This window comes from Gordionus sp. m RMFG-2023, chromosome 5 (assembly GCF_954871325.1).
Source record: "Gordionus sp. m RMFG-2023 chromosome 5, tfGorSpeb1-WG-v2, whole genome shotgun sequence".
NCBI lineage: Eukaryota > Metazoa > Nematomorpha > Gordioida > Chordodea > Parachordodidae > Gordionus > Gordionus sp. m RMFG-2023.
This window is the reverse complement of record NC_088779.1, coordinates 3,196,156-3,214,584: the sequence shown is the minus strand read 5'-3', so window position 1 is coordinate 3,214,584 and position 18,429 is coordinate 3,196,156. Positions and strand designations below refer to the sequence as shown.

Below are 18,429 nucleotides of genomic sequence, written 5' to 3'. Positions count from 1 at the left end.
TTTGTCGAGGATCGGATAATGGCTAAGCAATGATTTTTAAATTGAAGATAATTAAATATTTAAAAAAAAATGATTTTTGAATTTAAATCAATCCCTTTAATTCTTGATACCCAATCTGATGAGTTTTTATTTGAGGCTAAGAGCTTAATTATCACGTATCCAATAATTATTATTTTATGTTTAAAATTGTTATTAAAATATTTAATTTATAGAATAGAATCACAATTATCATAATGCCTTACAAATAAACCACCAGCAACTAGAGTCAGCATTATTGATTTGGCTTGCACAGATACGGAGCCAAAATTGCAGCCTGAATGGCCTTTTCATGCTAGAAAAAGGTAGAATTTACAGTAAAATATTTAATGAAGTAGTTCTAAATATTGTTTGTAATTTTTATAATTCTAGGTGGTTGCAGAGATTTAGGAAAAGACAAAATATTAATTTAATACAATCTGCAATGTAGGAGGAAGCACCGATATTGGAAAGTTCATTTTTTTATAAATGATAATATTTATTGTATTTCTAGAATGGCATGATAGTGCAGAAAGCGATTATGATGTTATAAAAGAGGATACACAAGCCTGTTTATTTGCCTAACAAAAGAAAAGTTATGAATGAATATGACATCTTTATCTAGTATGCATATGCTAATTTGAAGAAGAGTCGTTAAGAAGGCTAGAAGCCATTGCGAAGACCTTAAACATTCATCACAATTTTATAAATATTATTCATCCGTTTATTATATCTAATATATATTCTCCATAATCATAACACGATCGTTTTCGTATCTCCCTAATGTATTTTAAATTTAAGGATACTATCCAGTGTAATGTTAATTTTTTGCTCTTTACGAGAGTCGAAATCGAGCCTCCCGTTTCAAAGGCATGTGCTTTACCGCATGCACCAACTTGAATATAAATTTTAAAATATTAATTATATGTATGTCGTAATTTTTAGACTATCCGGGATCTTCACCGGATTTAGAGGGATCCCTTTAAAATTTCAATTTTTTAAAGGATAAAGAACTACACGGTATTATCACGTTTTAATCGTGATAAATAGGAATCTTATTTTAAATGCGTTTTCCACGAGTTTCGTTGCTTTTTTTAATTTTCAATGTTGTTTTTTTGGCCTTATGAATAATAAGATATATGTCTAGTATTCAATATAATAAAAGAAATAAAATATCATGTGATTTTAATTTTGCAATTCAAAAATTAGATAGCATTTATAAAATGAGTAAAATTAGATTATCTGCTATTCACTCATTAGATTTATTAATCATTGTTTGATTTTTAGTTTATTTAGTAAGGTATACTTACATAAATTAAAGGATCATCTTATTTAGCCTTTTTAGAGCAAAGTTTAAATATTATATTTCTTGTTACAACTTTTAAGTTTTCTTAGCTTTCTATATCAAATTTTGTTATAATTATTGACAAGAATGATTTAAGACTTTATTTAAGTGTTGTAAAGATGCAAATAATATAACAAAATTTCTCTATTCTCGTATCAAAAAGGTATTAAAATTTTATCATTAGGAATTCCATTTTTTTTTCCATCAATAAATCTTCCCCATTAAAATTTAATTATGATAACTATTTTGTAGTTTCAAGATAAAATTTTATATTTTTTTTCTTCTACTTATTTATATATTTTAGGTTTAGAGAATGCCATTGAGTATTTAAAATTTACATTGTATTGTATTGTATCTCTTAATCAAAACTGGCTTAGTTGTAGACAAACTTATCAAATCATTCTAAAAACAAATTAATAACTATATTATAAACGCTATTTGAATATTTAAAAATTAAAAATTATTTTTTTTATATTGTATTAAAATCAGGTTTAAATTTTAGTATTAAAAAGAAAGAAAAGAAAGAAAGAAAGAAAGAAAGAAAGAAAGAAAGAAAGAAAGAAAGAAAGAAAGAAAGAAAGAAAGAAAGAAAGAAAGAAAGAAAGAAAGAAAAAATTTATTTGCTTTTGTAGTTCGGGTTCAAGGTTGTTTTTTTTTTTAACACACGAAAATATTTATCGACGTGTTATTATATTTCAAAATATCCCTTAAAAAAATTGAATAAAGGTTAAAGTTTAGGTTTCGCATTTGAAAGAAAAATTATGTTAGTTCTCCTTAGAACTTAGGTAAAGATTCGAGTTTCAAACTATGAAATATAACGAAGTAAACTTAAGAGATTATGATTTTTATTCGTTTGAAATTGGAACCGAAATCAGAATATACCTATAATAGTAATGGTTATTTTGACATTCTCGTTTTAAATTTTTTTTGTTTGTTTGCGAGGTGAGGTTATAATACTGAGAAATTATATTTCTCAAAAAAATAATAACGAGTTACAATTTACAACTAATAATTTTTTAAAAATTTTATATTTTGTTTGTTTTCAAATTGGGTATGAACCTTGCCCTAATGTACCCTAATTGAACTTATTATAATATAGATATTTTAGATTTTGTCAATTTTTTTTAAGATAAAATTATTATAATTTAATTTTCTTTAAACTTTTTTTCAAAATTAAATTTATTATTTCTTCACCCATAAACATGATAATCTTAGAAATATTAACAATTCTTTCTTTCCTAATATGTAATTTATTTTTTTAAAAACCGAATTTTGACTTAAAAATTGATATAATTTTTTTTAAAAATAAAATAAAATAAGCTCAAGTAAAAACTGCGATTGTGATCCAAAAAAAACATCAGAACGCAAACAATAACCTGAATAATGACAAATATCTATTTGTTTCAGAAATTTCGCATTCAAAAATTCCAGCTGCAAAATTAGGTTTTTTTTAAGAAAAAAAATTAAATTTGTTACGTTATATTATCAAGGATATTATAATTTTTTTTAAATAAAAGCCATATATGAATTATTTCATATATAATATAAATATACTAACCTTATATACTAGAAGAATTAATGTAATCTTGGATTAAAATAGTAAATAATGGAATTCCATTTTATACTAATGTAACTTGGAAATCTTATAAATAAATTATTATTATTCATTAAATTTGAATGGACCGGGCACAATATAAACTTTAATTTATTATAGAATTTATTTTACAAATGTTCTCGAGAATATTTTAATTTATATGATTTAATAAAAACTTATGTTAATTAAACAAATATATTTCTATAGCCTTATTAATATAAATATTAAAAATCAAAATATTCTAAATCGCCATTATTAGCTATAAAACTTAAAAATAAATAGAATATATTAATTAAAAAACTCCGGGCTGGGCCTTGAAAATATAAAACCCTGGTTGATCCACTGGGAAAACTCTGGCCGGGGCTTAGAAATGATACCTCTGCACTGAGATATATTATGCCCATGTATATAATACTCGAATATAACATAGGTTTAACTAAAATGTTTCATATACACACAATGTATTTAAAAAAAAATTCTTATGGCCTGTGTCTTGCTTCGTTTTAGTTTTGAAACCTGTTTAGTTTAGGCTAAGTTTTTAACTTAGAACATCCTACTTTGGTTGGTTTTTTTTAAGTTTTCACATTAAATCAACTTAAAATTTTAGCCGGAAGAATATTGCTTAATTCTCGATTTCCCTAATAGATTTCCAAACTTTTGTGACATCTATGAGAAATATTCGAATTTTTTTTCTAAATAAAATATTGAATAGCCGTTTTTCAAAATCGGTTTAAATCGAGCCCTTTGATAACATTATTGGAGAAGCGCTACCTCTAAAAATTAGATTGAATTGGTATTAGCCCTTCTTAATACACAAGGAGGTGACACTAACACTGATGAAATCATTTAAAAATTAGCTCAATCTCAAAGAAGAATCAATTTTATATTACGTATTTATAATATGCTTCTTAATTATATTTCTTCCCCTACTTTGTAAATTTATAAATATATATATATACATATATGAAATAATTCTTGAGAATATTTTTGCGCGTTAATTTATATTTCCAACATTTTTATTAATTTAAATTTATATATCAAATTTCTAATGCTTAAAAAATTTATATATTTTTTTTTTACAAAGTTCTTTTTCGAGACATTTACTTTTTACGTCGATTTTTTTTTACAATTTAATATTTTATCATATATTTGAATTTGTGTTTTAGAAATTGTCTATATTTTGGAGTCACTTGTCCTAATCAATTACTGAAACATAACATATCCTTAAATAACTCCTGAAATAATTCTAAATTTTTAAAATCATCCCACCCCCTCTCCTCCCACCCATAGCGAATTCCTGCGCGCCTGCGTATAACACAAGCTATAACAATAATACCTAGAATGACGATGCATTCATAATAATGCACTTGAAAACGTCGTTGAATGCAAATCAGCTGGACTCGCCATTTTTGGTAACCCATCGACTATTAAATTGATAACTTGCTTCTCCTTATTATCTCGATGTTCAGGCAATAATTCTTTAATAAAATTTACGACAGGACATAGGAATAAATTGACCACTCGTTTAAAATTTTCAATAATGATATGGGCAACCAAAATGGCGTCCCCAGCTGTTTTTCATTCGACGCACACTTTTAATGAATGCATCGTCAACACAAGATATGAATATCTTTTTTAAATTAAATTACAGATCGAAGTATTAATATTTCGATTTACATACTATATCTCAGATAATTTAATGAAGAGCAAAAGGAAGTAAGTTCTAAAATTCCCACTGTTATTAGATTCCAAAAAAATTAGATAAGATTATTAACTTATTTAAATAATCAATGGCCAATGAATTAAAAAATGTTTATAATTTAAATATATATATATATATATATATTAATTTTTACCTTCCCATTATATATAAAAAAAATATAGTTTAATAATTTTCACGAATTATAATATTTTTTTTTATTGTAAAAATTTGGGGAAGAACCTACCGGAATTAGATGGCAATCCCAGGGAAATTGCGCTGGATTTGAAATTCCTTTTCAAATGAAGAAATGTTCAGAAATTCGGTATATTTATAACACCTGTTTATAATTTTAAGATACAAAATAATTTAGATTATAATCTGCTTGTATAAATGAAAAAAAATAGTATGTAAAAATAAGGGAACGTTTAAATCACCAAAACTCTATTTTTGTTATATTAAATAGAATTTTTTTTTTTAAACATAGCAATATACTAGAATAATATATTAATAATTATACAATATAATTTTTTTAAAAAATTAATATTTTAGTAACAATTCCGGAGATTGCAATGATAAGAGCGATATATTTGTCCCGTGTAATGTAAGTAAAATTAATTATAATAGAAAAATTATTATGTTTTATTCCAAAATGAGAGCTTAATTTTCGGTTTTTCTTAGGAAAAATAATTAAAATATTTAAATTAACAATCTGCGTTTATTATAACTTGATAATTGGTTCTTAAGGTCCTACCAAAGCTATCTCTCGCCTTTCTATAAATTGCGCGTTTGCCGGTCATTACGAAAAACTAAAAATTAAAACTATAATATATAGTTATAAATTATTTAAAAAATAATATATATATAAATATTCATACACCTATTACTTTAAAATAGGGGGATTTTTTTCCAAATTAGTACAAAACTACTGAAGCAGACCAAAATTTTTAATTTTAGCAAACGTCTTAAAATATCTAAAATGTTTGTTTATGATATTTTAAAAACGCTCGATTTGTGGTTGACCATTTTTCAATATTACACGCTTGGTTCTAACGCCAGAAAGCTCTATTTTAGCCTAGGTCTATTAGTGAATTACAATATGAGAAAAAATAAAAAAAAGAAGTTTATTGGGTTTATATTTCAACATGTATAAATTATAAAGTATAAAATAGTTAAAGAAAAAGTATCACTCTTTTCTTTTCTTTTCTTTTCTTTTCTTTTCTTTTCTTTTCTTTTCTTTTCTTTTCTTTTCTTTTCTTTTCTTTTCTTTTCTTTTCTTTTCTTTTCTTTTCTTTTCTTTTCTTTTCTTTTCTTTTCTTTTCTTTTCTTTTCTTTTCTTTTCTTTTCTTTTCTTTTCTTTTCTTTTCTTTTCTTTTCTTTTCTTTTCTTTTCTTTTCTTTTCTTTTCTTTTCTTTTCTTTTCTTTTCTTTTCTTTTCTTTTCTTTTCTTTTCTTTTCTTTTCTTTTCTTTTCTTTTCTTTTCTTTTCTTTTCTTTTCTTTTCTTTTCTTTTCTTTTCTTTTCTTTTCTTTTCTTTTCTTTTCTTTTCTTTTCTTTTCTTTTCTTTTCTTTTCTTTTCTTTTCTTTTCTTTTCTTTTCTTTTCTTTTCTTTTCTTTTCTTTTCTTTTCTTTTCTTTTCTTTTCTTTTCTTTTCTTTTCTTTTCATTTCTTTATATAATTGATTATAATTTCACAAAAATATTGTATATCTATAGAAAGAAAAGTCACCGATAACTTCAAAAGAAGCTAACAATAATAAGTGCAATGATATTCTTATGAAAGTTGAAATTTGGCAAAGGATATACAGATACATTTTAAGTAAAAAAAAATAAATTAACCTTCAAAATTTGGAACTTCTCAAATTTTTACTTCATTTTTTGTTTTGTTTTTATAGATAAAAACTCTTGCAAACTCCATTGTAAAATAACATGCAGATATTTCCTAAAGCCCGAATATTGGGAATGCAAAAATAAAACGACAGAACCTGAATATGCTGAATACTTAAAGAACGAATTCGTGGTAAATGGTACCCAGTTGTCCAATGATACCCTATGCATTAATAATGAAATACACATATTATCCAAGTACATGTAATTCTTTTAAAGGGATTTATTTCGATTAGATAAGCCCAACTATTTTTACCCGTCATATACTTTATAGCCCCCCCCCCCCATCCCGAGGAAAATTTTTAAGACTGATTTCCCAACCCGCTCAAAATTTTAAGTCATGCCTGGACAGTAATTATTTGTGACGAAAGAAAAAAATCTTTAATTTGCAATATTAAAATAAAATAATTTTTTAGCCCCTTTTAATCAACACAAGTTGGGCCTTTAGACCCCGGGCCAATAACAGATCTAGTTAAAAATAATCATACCTAAACACGCAAAACTTGAGTCCTTAAAATTTCGAGACATATTATACGTTCCTCAAATATATAATATATAATTATAAAAGTTATTTTCTTAACGCGATACAATATCTGTTCACAGTTACAATTATATTTTCCATAAATATTTATATACATAAAACAGGAGAATTATATTATACATATTTTTTTTACTAGGGATGGAAAACAATTTACGCCGTTACAACAGGAATTGGTAAAAGAAGAAGGACATAGGAACAATATATTTGAAGGAATTTTAGAATACATTACATCTATTTTATCGTTTTTATCTACATTTTATTAAAAAAAATTTTTTTTTGAGATTATTTGCTTAATTAATTTTTTATGAGAATATAGTCCATAAAAATTATATAACTAACTTTACGAAAGCGTGGAAAAGTTATTTTATAGTTCATAATAATAATTTTTTTAAAAAATCATAGATTCAAATATATATATAAATATATTATTTCTTACATTATTATTGTTTATTTTTTTTAGTTTAGTTTATAAATGCTAATTAAATTATTATAAAAAGGGTCATATAGTGCATCTACCTCTCTTTATTATTTGGTGAATTAGGTATATTTATATCTACTAAAAAGACAATGGGGATGATGTCTTGACATTAAATTGATGTTACTTATTCCATAGTGCTGTATTAATAGTTATTTAAAAATCTGAGAATTAATGGTGCCAACAGTCCTTATATTAAGAGTAGGGTTTATTCAATTACAACAATTCTTTATTCGATCTACTTTGACCAATCCGCCAAAATGTACCAATCTCTTCATCTCTCTCTAAATAAGGTTTCCGTAGTGTCAAAAATCCATCCTCACTTTGCCTAGGGAGCTCCTTGATAATCGCTCAAATAAATTTATAATAACCGTAAAATTTGTGATCAGACTCGATTTTCCATCAAAAACTTTATTATATTTAATAAATAAATATTATGATTTATTTGTCACTCCACCCTTCGCCTAAATCTTAACTATTGTGTTTAGCCTTTATATACCAGCTACAAATTTTCATGTTTTCTCAGAGATGACATAGTAGACCATTTAAGTTTTTAGATTCTTTCGATAGCTTTTCTCGCAAATCAGAGATATTTTATCTCTCGTTTCTAAGTCCCAATTAAGCCCTCTCACTCTTATCTTCGCCCTATTCACATTATACTCTAGTCTGTATACGGTGGAAAATTATTGTCATCGTTATTAAAATGACGACGAGTTGTTGTATCCAGGTTGTTTACCTCCTCTCATATTATTATCATTTCTATTCATAAAGTATTTGGTGGCACTTTATCATGTGACACTGTATCACGTGACACTTTATAACTCGACACTTAATCAAGTGACACCTTATTAAGATTTATTTGATCACCGAATTTTATTTATTTGGTTAACTTTTGTTAATATCTGATTTTTTGATATTCTTTTCCATTCCGATATTTAAAATTTTCTTTATTAAATTTTTCTAAATTTTTTTTAAAATTTATTTATTTTCATTCTGTTGAAAAGTCAAGACATTTTAAAAATATGCTTATAAATTTAGCAATATATAAAAAACTATATGGCAAAAATTAAAATATCAAAAAAATAAAAACCTATAAGATGTAAATATAAATATAAAAAATTAATGAATAGATAAGCAATTGGATCTACATGCTTCAAGAGATATTATCTGCCTAGATTTTCCTTATGGGTGGCCGAAGATATAAGAGAGTTGTTTACCCTAAGGTTTTTAGGAAAAGTGATGCTTCAATGTCAAAGTCACCTAAATTGTAAGTGTCAAAAATAAAAATATGGCCTTTTCTGGAAAAGAATGTTTGATGAGCCGTTTAACAACACTAGTCTCGAAATTGATCATAAAGAGATTTGAATAAATAAGAATGTTATGAAAACTCTAAATTTTGAACTTTCATTCATTTTTATATTAATAATTTATTCTTGATTTCCAATAGCTAAAAGATTATTGGAATAATATTTTAAAATTTAATATAATTTATAAAAGTTATCATAAAAATCATAGAAAATTTTATTTTAGAAATTCTTTTTTAAAAAATTCTCATTTTCCCACATAAGTTAGTGTCCTTAACATAACAAAAATTATATCCGATTCATAACTTTGACGTTCGTCTTCATTAAAATTTAAAAACTTTTATTATTAAAAAATTGTTCATAAATCAATTTTTTTACTATCAAATTATTTATAATTTTTATTTTTACATAAAATTAATGGGTAAAATAATATAATTAAAAGTGTTATATAGTTAAATTTTATATAACACGCATTCATAAGTTAAGACCCTGGGTTTTGCCCCATCGCAATTATGTACAATTATACTTTTATTTTTACGCTTACTTTTCATTTTATAACTTAACCTTTTGATTTTATATTCTAATTTTTTGATATAAAAAAGATATATAAACCATATGAAATATAAATAAAGTGAACATTTTTTATTTATTTTATAATCATGTCTTCTACAAATAGTTTATTACAACTCAAATTTTATTTTTCAATTTTATAATTTAACAAATATATATCCACGAGAGGGCGTTAAATGCATAAATATGAAAATATTATCTTAGGAAACCCTAATGATATTGTTTAGAATTTTTTTTATATATTTAGGTGTAAATACATATGTAATACCTAAAAATTTAAAAAAAAGATAGGTTTCTTTGACTTTTAATTTAAGACAAGGTTTAGAATCGAAAAATAATAGAAAACTTGTAAGGCACATATTGCTGTGTTATTGAATAAAATCTCTTCATTTTTAGTTTAAATCGTACTATTTAACAACGCTAATCATTGGTATTCGATCAAACTTAATTTTTAAGGTACTATTTAAATTTAAAAATACTTATTAATGCCCCCCCCCCTTACAAAAAAAGTCTCTTTATTTACAAAAATGTTTGCCCCATTTTAATTTATCTATCCTTAAAAAAAATAATTAATTATCGTCTGTTTAAATTTTTTAGTTATGTTTCTCTGCCCAACTTTTTAATCATCGAACAGACGTTTAAGTAATAGCATTAGGACTATTACGTGTATAAGTAAGTGGGGCTTACGAACGTATGAAGGACTCCTCATTTTTCCCCCTATATTAAATATCCACTTTGATGTCTGTTGCTTTCAGCACTAGAAGACTTAAGCGCTGAAATCACGTATCAAGTTATTTAATCAATTTGTTTTTTATAGCTTATTTAATATTCAAATGGTTTGTAAGACCTTATATATAAAAATTCGTTAAATAATTAACATTTCTTAAGAAAAAAAAAGGAAATAATGGCATGTCTATAGCAAACCAATATTAAAATTTAAAAATCCAGGAGTTTTTGAGCCTAATGAAAATTAGAGAACTTCTAGAAAGGAGGATATAATTGAAAATTTATAAATTGAGTGAGACGTTTCTTTCTTGCTTTCTTTCTTTCTTTCTTTCTTTCTTTCTTGCTTTCTTTCTTTCTTTCTTTCTTTCTTTCTTTCTTTCTTTCTTTCTTTCTTTCTTTCTTTCTTTCTTTCTTTCTTTCTTTCTTTCTTTCTTTCTTTCTTTCTTTCTTTCTTTCTTTCTTTCTTTCTTTCTTTCTTTCTTTCTTTCTTTCTTTCTTTCTTTCTTTCTTTCTTTCTTTCTTTCTTTCTTTCTTTCTTTCTTTCTTTCTTTCTTTCTTTCTTTCTTTCTTTCATTTCTTTCTTATCTTTCTTTCTTTCTATCTTTCTTTCTTTCTTGCTGATCTAATCAATTCAGTATAATTAACACAGGCAAATTACATCTTCCAGGAACACGGAACTCTTTACCATACGTTAAATCGACAAATTATCTTACAATGATCATAACATTCGTTCGATTCCAATGTGCAAATTTAAATCATATTGAAGAAATATGAGGTTTTCACTTAAAAGAACTTAAAAAAACAATGATGGATCAAAAGGATTATTTAAAAAATAAATTTTTATATGGAAATCGATATACCAAAAAAAAAATCATTTTAGAGTTTTATTAACTTAATCCCGCAAAATAGAGTAATCCAATTTTAATTTAACTTAGCCGATAATAATGTTTTAGGCAAAGTAGATTAAATATTTTCGAAAAAAGTCTTGGCACATTTTAAGTAATATATATATTTTGAATAATTTAAAATATATATTTATTTATTGTTACTTTTTAACAGGCGCGGAACCAATGCGTGATAAAGAACATATCCCCCCCCCCCCCCACTATCGCAAATTTGTCTATTCTTATGTATATATCATTTTAATCTAATAAAAATTTCCTACAACCCCCTCAAACCCCCTCTCCCCCAAAAATGTAAATATATCATTATAATGAAGAATTTTGAAATACTATAATCCAAAATTATTTTTATAAAAATCTAATTTAGCCAAAAAGGTCAAAAGTGGACCTAAACATCTCCAATAAAATTATGGGGGAAGATGTCATCTAATAGTGCTTTCTCCCCCTCTTCTTAGCAAAATCCTGGATTAAGTCTTTCATAATTAGATTTAAAATTTTAAATGAAATAAAGAATAATCATATATGAATTGAAGTGGGATATATTTTATTATTAAATATAATATTACCTTCAAATATTTTAATTATTCATTTTTAAAAAAAAAAAAATGGTTTCTTTTAAAAAATCTAAGATCATTCAAAATCGTGGCCCTCCCAGTTGTATCTGAATGTTAGAGGCGACATATAATATATATAAATTTCTAAACTTTACTTCGCTGGTTGATTATGACAGGTTTCTGACGCATTTATTTACTATTTTCTCCTTTATATTATCTTGAGAATTCTATAGACATTTTATCCTGTATGCCTCCCCTCTCATGTGCCCTCATAATCAAGGTTGGAGTGGAAGAGCGCCGCTCCACCGCTCCTTTAAATATATAAATTATATTATTTAAATTTATTCATTATTAAATGTTGAGCCGAGTTTTATATTGATTTTTCATCTAATCATTTTAAACATTACACATCAGTTTTTCCTTTTTTGAAAATTTTTTGAAAAATCTTGTAAGTCATATTAATATTCATTTTATAGATATATAATAAAAAATAGTTTTAGATATTATGGATTTAGAGATCTTAGAAGAAGAAACCGAATTTCTATTTCCACCATATAAAAAATATTTCAAGCTTATAGATGATACAGATGATAAAGTCAACTTAAAGGCGAAATGCCTATTATGTATTAACAACAATAGGATATCTTTCTCTAAAATCTCAAGCTTTAATTTAAAAAAACATTTAAAAGTAAAATCAATATTTGTTTATTTTGTAATAATTTTTTTAAAATAGTTTTAATTATTTTTGGGCAATTCATTATATTAGTTGAGCTTGGGTTGTCAGATATGATGCTTTTTTATATTTTAATATTTATTTTAATTTTCTCATTACTTGTTCAACCTCCTTTTTATACATTTTTTTTCTAAATTTAAAGTATTTTTTTAAATTGAATTGTAACATCCAAATTAAAAATATACATTTTGTTATGGTAAAATTTATATTTTATTTAATCTTAATTTGATTTTTTCTTATTTTATTTTGAACAATAAACTTGGAAAATAATTATTTATTTTATATTAATAAAATAAGTAAAACAAAATAATAAAAAAATTTACAAAAATAAAAAAAAATAAAGTACCTAAAAAGATATTTATACTGCTCATTAAATATTTGTCAATTTCTTATTTAAAAAATCTACCTTAATAATTTGATGTTTTAGATTAGCAGTTAAAAATAAAGTTGATTTTTATAAAATATATTTTGATTTAATTTATAAATTTATATTTATAGATTACATGTTAATCAATATTCAAAAATTGAAAATCATATCAATAGTTATGATAAAAAAGATATTAAGACCCTGTGTTTTGACCTATCGCAATTATATACAATTATACTTTTATTTTTACGTACTTTTCATTTTATAACTTAACCTTTTGATTTTATATTCTAATTTTTTGATATAAAAAAGATATATAAACCATGTGAAATATAAATAAAGTGAACTTTTTATTTTTATTTTATAATCATGTGTTCTACAAATAGTTTATTACAAATCAAATTTTATTTTTCAATTTTATAATTAACAAATATATATCCACAAGAGGGCATTAAATGCATAAATATGAAAATATTATCTTAGGAAATTCCAATGATTATTGATTAGCGTTTTTTTTTATATTTGGGTGTAAATACATATGGAATACCTAAAAAAAATGATAGGTTTCTTTGACTTTTAATTTAAGACAAGGTTTAGAATCGAAAAATAATAGAAAACTTGTAAGGCACATATTGCTGTGTTATTGATTAAAATCTTTTCATTTTTAGTTTAAATCATACTATTTAACAACGATAACCATTGGTATTCGATCAAACTTAATTTTTAAGGTACTATTTATATTTAAAAAAATTATTAATGCCCCCCCCCCCCCATCACAAAAAAATGTTTATATACATAGATATCCATCCACTAGACTAATATTACAAAAATGTTTGCCCCATTTTAATTTATCTATCCTTAAAAAAAAAAATTAATTATCGTCTGTTTAAATTTTTTAGTTATGTTTCTCTGCTTAACTTTTTAATCATCGAACAGACGTTTAAGTAATAGCATTAGGACTATTACCTGTACAAGTAAGTGGGGCTTACGAACGTATGAAGGACTCCTTATTTTTCCCCCTATATTAAATATCCACTTTGATGTCTGTTGCTTTCAGCACTAGAAGACTTAAGCGCTGAAATCACGTATCAAGTTATTTAATCAATTTTTTTTTATAGCTTATTTAATATTCAAATGGTTTGTAAGACCTCATATATAAAAATTCGTTAAATAATTAACATTTCTTAAGAAAAAAAAGGAAATAATGGCATGTCTATAGCAAACCAATATTAAAATTTAAAAATCCAGGAGTTTTTGAGCCTAATGAAAATTAGGGAACTTCTAGAAAGGAGGAGATAGTTGAGAATTTATAAATTGAGAGAGACGTTTATGTCTTTCTTTCTTTCTTTCTTTCTTTCTTTCTTTCTTTCTTTCTTTCTTTCTTTCTTTCTTTCTTTCTTTCTTTCTTTCTTTCTTTCTTTCTTTCTTTCTTTCTTTCTTTCTTTCTTTCTTTCTTTCTTTCTTTCTTTCTTTCTTTCTTTCTTTCTTTCTTTCTTTCTTTCTTTCTTTCTTTCTGTCATCTTTCTTTCTTTCTTTCTTTCTTTCTTTCTTTCTTTCTTTCTTTCTTTCTTTCTTTCTTTCTTTCTTTCTTTCTTTCTTTAACAACAACATCATCTTTCTTTCTTTCTTTCTTTCTTTCTTTCTTGCTGATCTAATCAATTCAGTATAATTAACACAGGCAAATTACATCTTCCATGGAACTCTTTACCATACGTTAAATCGACAAATTATCTTGCAATGATCATAACATTCGTTCGATACCAATGTTCAATTCATTTTAGAATTTTATTAACTTAATCCCGCAAAATAGAGCCCTCCATTTTTAATTTAACAGCCGATAATAATGATATTTTAGGCAAAGTAGATTAAATATTTTCGAAAAAAGTCTTGGCACATTTTAAGTAATATATATATATTTATTATAATAATTGAATAATTTAAAATATATATTTATTTATTGTTACTTTTTAACAGGCGCGGAACCAATGCGTGATAAAGAAGATACCCCCCCCCCCAACCATCGCAAATTTGTCTATTCTTATGTATATATCATTTTAATCTAATAAAAATTTCCTACAACCCCCTCAAACCCCCTCTCCCCCAAAAATGTAAATATATCATTATAATGAAGAATTTTGAAATAAAAATTAGAAAAAGTTAATAACTTTTTTAAGATAACAACTATAATCCAAAATTATTTTTATAAAAATCTAATATAGGCAAAAAGGTCAAAAGTGGACCTAAACATATCCAATAAAATTATGGGGGAAGAATTCATCTAATAGTGCTTTCTCCCCCTCTTCTTAGCAAAATCCTGGATTAAGTCTTTCATAATTAGATTTAAAATTTTAAATGAAATAAAGAATAATCATATATGAATTGAAGTGGGATATATTTTATTATTAAATATAATATTACCTTCAAATATTTTAATTATTCATTTTTAAAAAAAAAAAAATGGTTTCTTTTAAAAAATCTAAGATCATTCAAAATCGTGGCCCTCCCAGTTGTATCTGAATGTTAGAGGCGACATATAATATATATAAATTTCTAAACTTTACTTCGCTGGTTGATTATGACAGGTTTCTGACGCATTTATTTACTATTTTCTCCTTTATATTATCTTGAGAATTCTATAGACATTTTATCCTGTATGCCTCCCCTCTCATGTGCCCTCATAATCACCCACTTTAAACCCCCTTTCCCATTTTATGATCATCATCTTATCATCTTCCACCCTATCCACCCCCCCCCCTCCCATGCTCATATTTTTTCGCTTACTGCCAAGCCCTGCTCCTCCTTTATCTGAATTCATTCAACTTCTAATCAATCCACATTTGATACCGGATGAGTATAGCTAGAAACTCATTGGCTTCTAAATTTGAATGTTTTACAATCCTAAAATTTTGATTTTGAAATAACAGATTTATAAAAATATTATTCCTTCATTAGCTAAATTTTTTTTATTAAATAGTATGTTTTTAAATATATTATATAATATCTCCTGTTATTTGACAATTATTGGTCATTAATACAATTAATAAGTATAAGATAAAAAAAATTAAACATCAAAGGCTCGACATTCACTATTTTTGCATCATTCTATTTTAGATTTTTCTATCCTTCAACATTATGCCCTCAAACCTCTTAAGACTTATGCATTAATAAAACATTCTAGCGGAAACGTTTTAATAGCTTTAAAAAAGTTATAAATTTAAAGTTTTAAGCATATTATATTGATCAAATTAGTAAGCAGATGCTAAATAAATTCTAGTTCATTCTCATAACAGAATACGAAATGGATTCTGTTTTTTTTAAACTACAAAAATATAAATATAACCTAAATCAACTTTGCAATCTCTTAAGAGATTATGATTTTTATTTGCTTTGAAATTGCCGAACCAAAATTAGAATTACCTATAATATAATAATACTAATATTTTACTTAACATTTCGTTTTAAGTACAGAAGATAATTGGATATTTTTTTTTGTTTTACTAAGCTATAATATTTAAGAAATAATAATAATTTTTTTAGATTAATTTTTTATATTTTGTTTGTTATTCAATTTGGGTATGACCTAATGTACTTAAATTTAAAGATATTTAGCTTGTGAAATGTAAGTGTAGTGTATATGCGTTAATTTCTCAAAAAATAAATTTCTTGTTTAATAATATTAATTTTCTTTTTAAACTTGTTTTTTTTTCAAATAAAATATATTTTGTTTTGCCAATGAACATGAACATGATCATCTTCGAAATATTCCTTATTTTTTCTTTCTCGTTGGGTAATTAATCCTTTAATAAAAAAAATAATTTTTTATTTTAATAAAATTAAATTTTTTAAAAATAGCTCAAGTAAAAACTGCGATTCTCTTCCCTAATAAAGCTCAGAATATAAATAACGGACATATTGACAAACATCAAGGTATTTTAGAAAATGCGAATTCAGATATTTCAGCTATAAAATCAGGTTCTAAAAAAATTTTTTTATAAATTTTATTACATTTTACTTTGAAAGTTACATATTAATCAATATATAATATATCCCGGATTAAATTAGCATTGGAATTCCATTTTACGCTATAAGTCTAACATAGAATCTTATAATAATAATTTATTTTGTATTTCTTTGCTAAAAAAAATACTCACTTTTTTAGCATTTATTTTTTGAAATTTATTCTTTGGGAAAAACTTATGTTATTTGAGCATAATAATTTGACGATTATATATAATATAATACGTTAAATTTCAATTTACCTCGGAATATCTTAACTAAATTTATAGAATTTACTTGCAATGATCTCAGAATATTTTTGTTTGATTTTTATGAAAATTTTTAAAATGAAATAAAAACTTTCTTGGAGATATATTATGCCCATTTAATTATAATATAATATAAATACATTAGATATAACATGACTTACTCAAACAAGTTTTAATATACATTTAAAAAATAAAAAATTAATAGACCTTGGTCCCATCTTATTTTGAAGCTTTTTTCTGTTTAGCCTAGGATACCTTAATTTGATGTTGTTTTAAGTTTGTACATTAAACTATTTGTTATATTATTGGCATACATATAAAACAAAGACTTGTAAGCCGTTACATAAATCTAAATAGTCTCTTTGACTCTTTAGAGAAAGATATATAACCGGCTAAAGAGACGACTGTTTAGGAATAAGATGAAAACAAGGGCACCGCCTTTAAGATTTAATCAATTTCTAAAAATAATTTTTAAAATGTTAATTTTTCCCCTTTAATTTAAATTTGAAAAGGATAAAAATAATCGGAAATTAATGGATTTAAATTTATTATGTTTTCAAATACATTATATTTTTAAAATTTTCCCTCAAAAAAAGAATTTAAAAAAAATGTGGAAAATAATTTAAAATATGATCCCCACGGTGCTCAGTAATTGCAAATATACATTCGCTAAGCTATTCCATTTTAAAATGTATGAAGGAAATTATCATTATCTTAAAAGGGGTAGGTAGGTGTTTGAGGGGGGATTTTGCTTCCAATGAATATCTTGTAATGTAGAGGCTTAGTACAACAATGGGATTTTCTTAGTTAAAACGGTAATCTCTTCACACAAGCCTACTTGTATCTGATATTATAAGGAGAGTGACACTTCCGACAAATGAAATAAAGTAAATGTAGCTGTGAAAAGTGCAACCAGAGGAAAATTCGGCAGGATGGTAAGAACCAAAATAAAATTCCTGATTACATATCAAATATACATTTTAATCGTAGAGGAAGTCCCCAATCTTGTGTGAAGAGCTTCGTCATAAAAACCTACGTATCTTTATCATTCAAAATTTGTGTTCAGTTTCAGGTTCTGAGTCCTGGTTTGGGGGAATATAAAGATTTATTGAACTCAAAATTAACACTTTGTTTAAATATTTATTAATTTTTTTTATAATTCTCTGTATAAATACGTATACACATAATACATAATCTACAAGTAAAAAAAAATTATAAAAAAATTTTATAATTTATATTTTAAATGTTTTATTTAGTCTTTATAAGTTGTCTAACTCTAAATACCCAACGTTAATTTTTAAAAAAAAAATGCAAAGATAGGAAAAAATAAATTATTATACAAAAATAAATAATTTAATTTATTTTTATATGGATATAAAGGAAGATATATCTTTTAAAAGTTTTAATATATTTTTTTGACAAAAACCATCGAATCCTCCACTTTTAAGGACAGGT

The 18,429-nt window shown here is 24.6% G+C and overlaps 1 protein-coding gene across 1 annotated transcript; it reads left to right on the top strand.

Annotated features, from left to right (window-relative positions):
• Positions 1–1,397: 1,397 nt before the first annotated feature.
• On the top strand, positions 1,398–7,350 carry LOC135930030 (uncharacterized). The gene is made up of 7 exons (XM_065466799.1): positions 1,398–1,523; positions 2,681–2,803; positions 4,894–4,978; positions 5,206–5,257; positions 6,367–6,469; positions 6,546–6,735; positions 7,215–7,350. Exons 3-7 carry the CDS (start codon positions 4,956–4,958, stop codon positions 7,339–7,341), a joined length of 495 nt encoding a protein of 164 aa, XP_065322871.1. The 5' UTR covers positions 1,398–1,523; positions 2,681–2,803; positions 4,894–4,955; the 3' UTR covers positions 7,342–7,350.
• Positions 7,351–18,429: the final 11,079 nt, after the last annotated feature.

Bases quoted from the DNA above. Each gene is read 5' to 3' on its own strand.
- LOC135930030 (XM_065466799.1), top strand. From the start codon at position 4,956: ATGAAGAAATGTTCAGAAATTCG. The intron at 5,258-6,366 runs GTAAGTAAAATT...GTATATCTATAG, and splicing joins ATATATTTGTCCCGTGTAAT to AAAGAAAAGTCACCGATAAC. The intron at 6,736-7,214 runs GTACATGTAATT...TTTTTTTACTAG, and splicing joins GAAATACACATATTATCCAA to GGATGGAAAACAATTTACGC.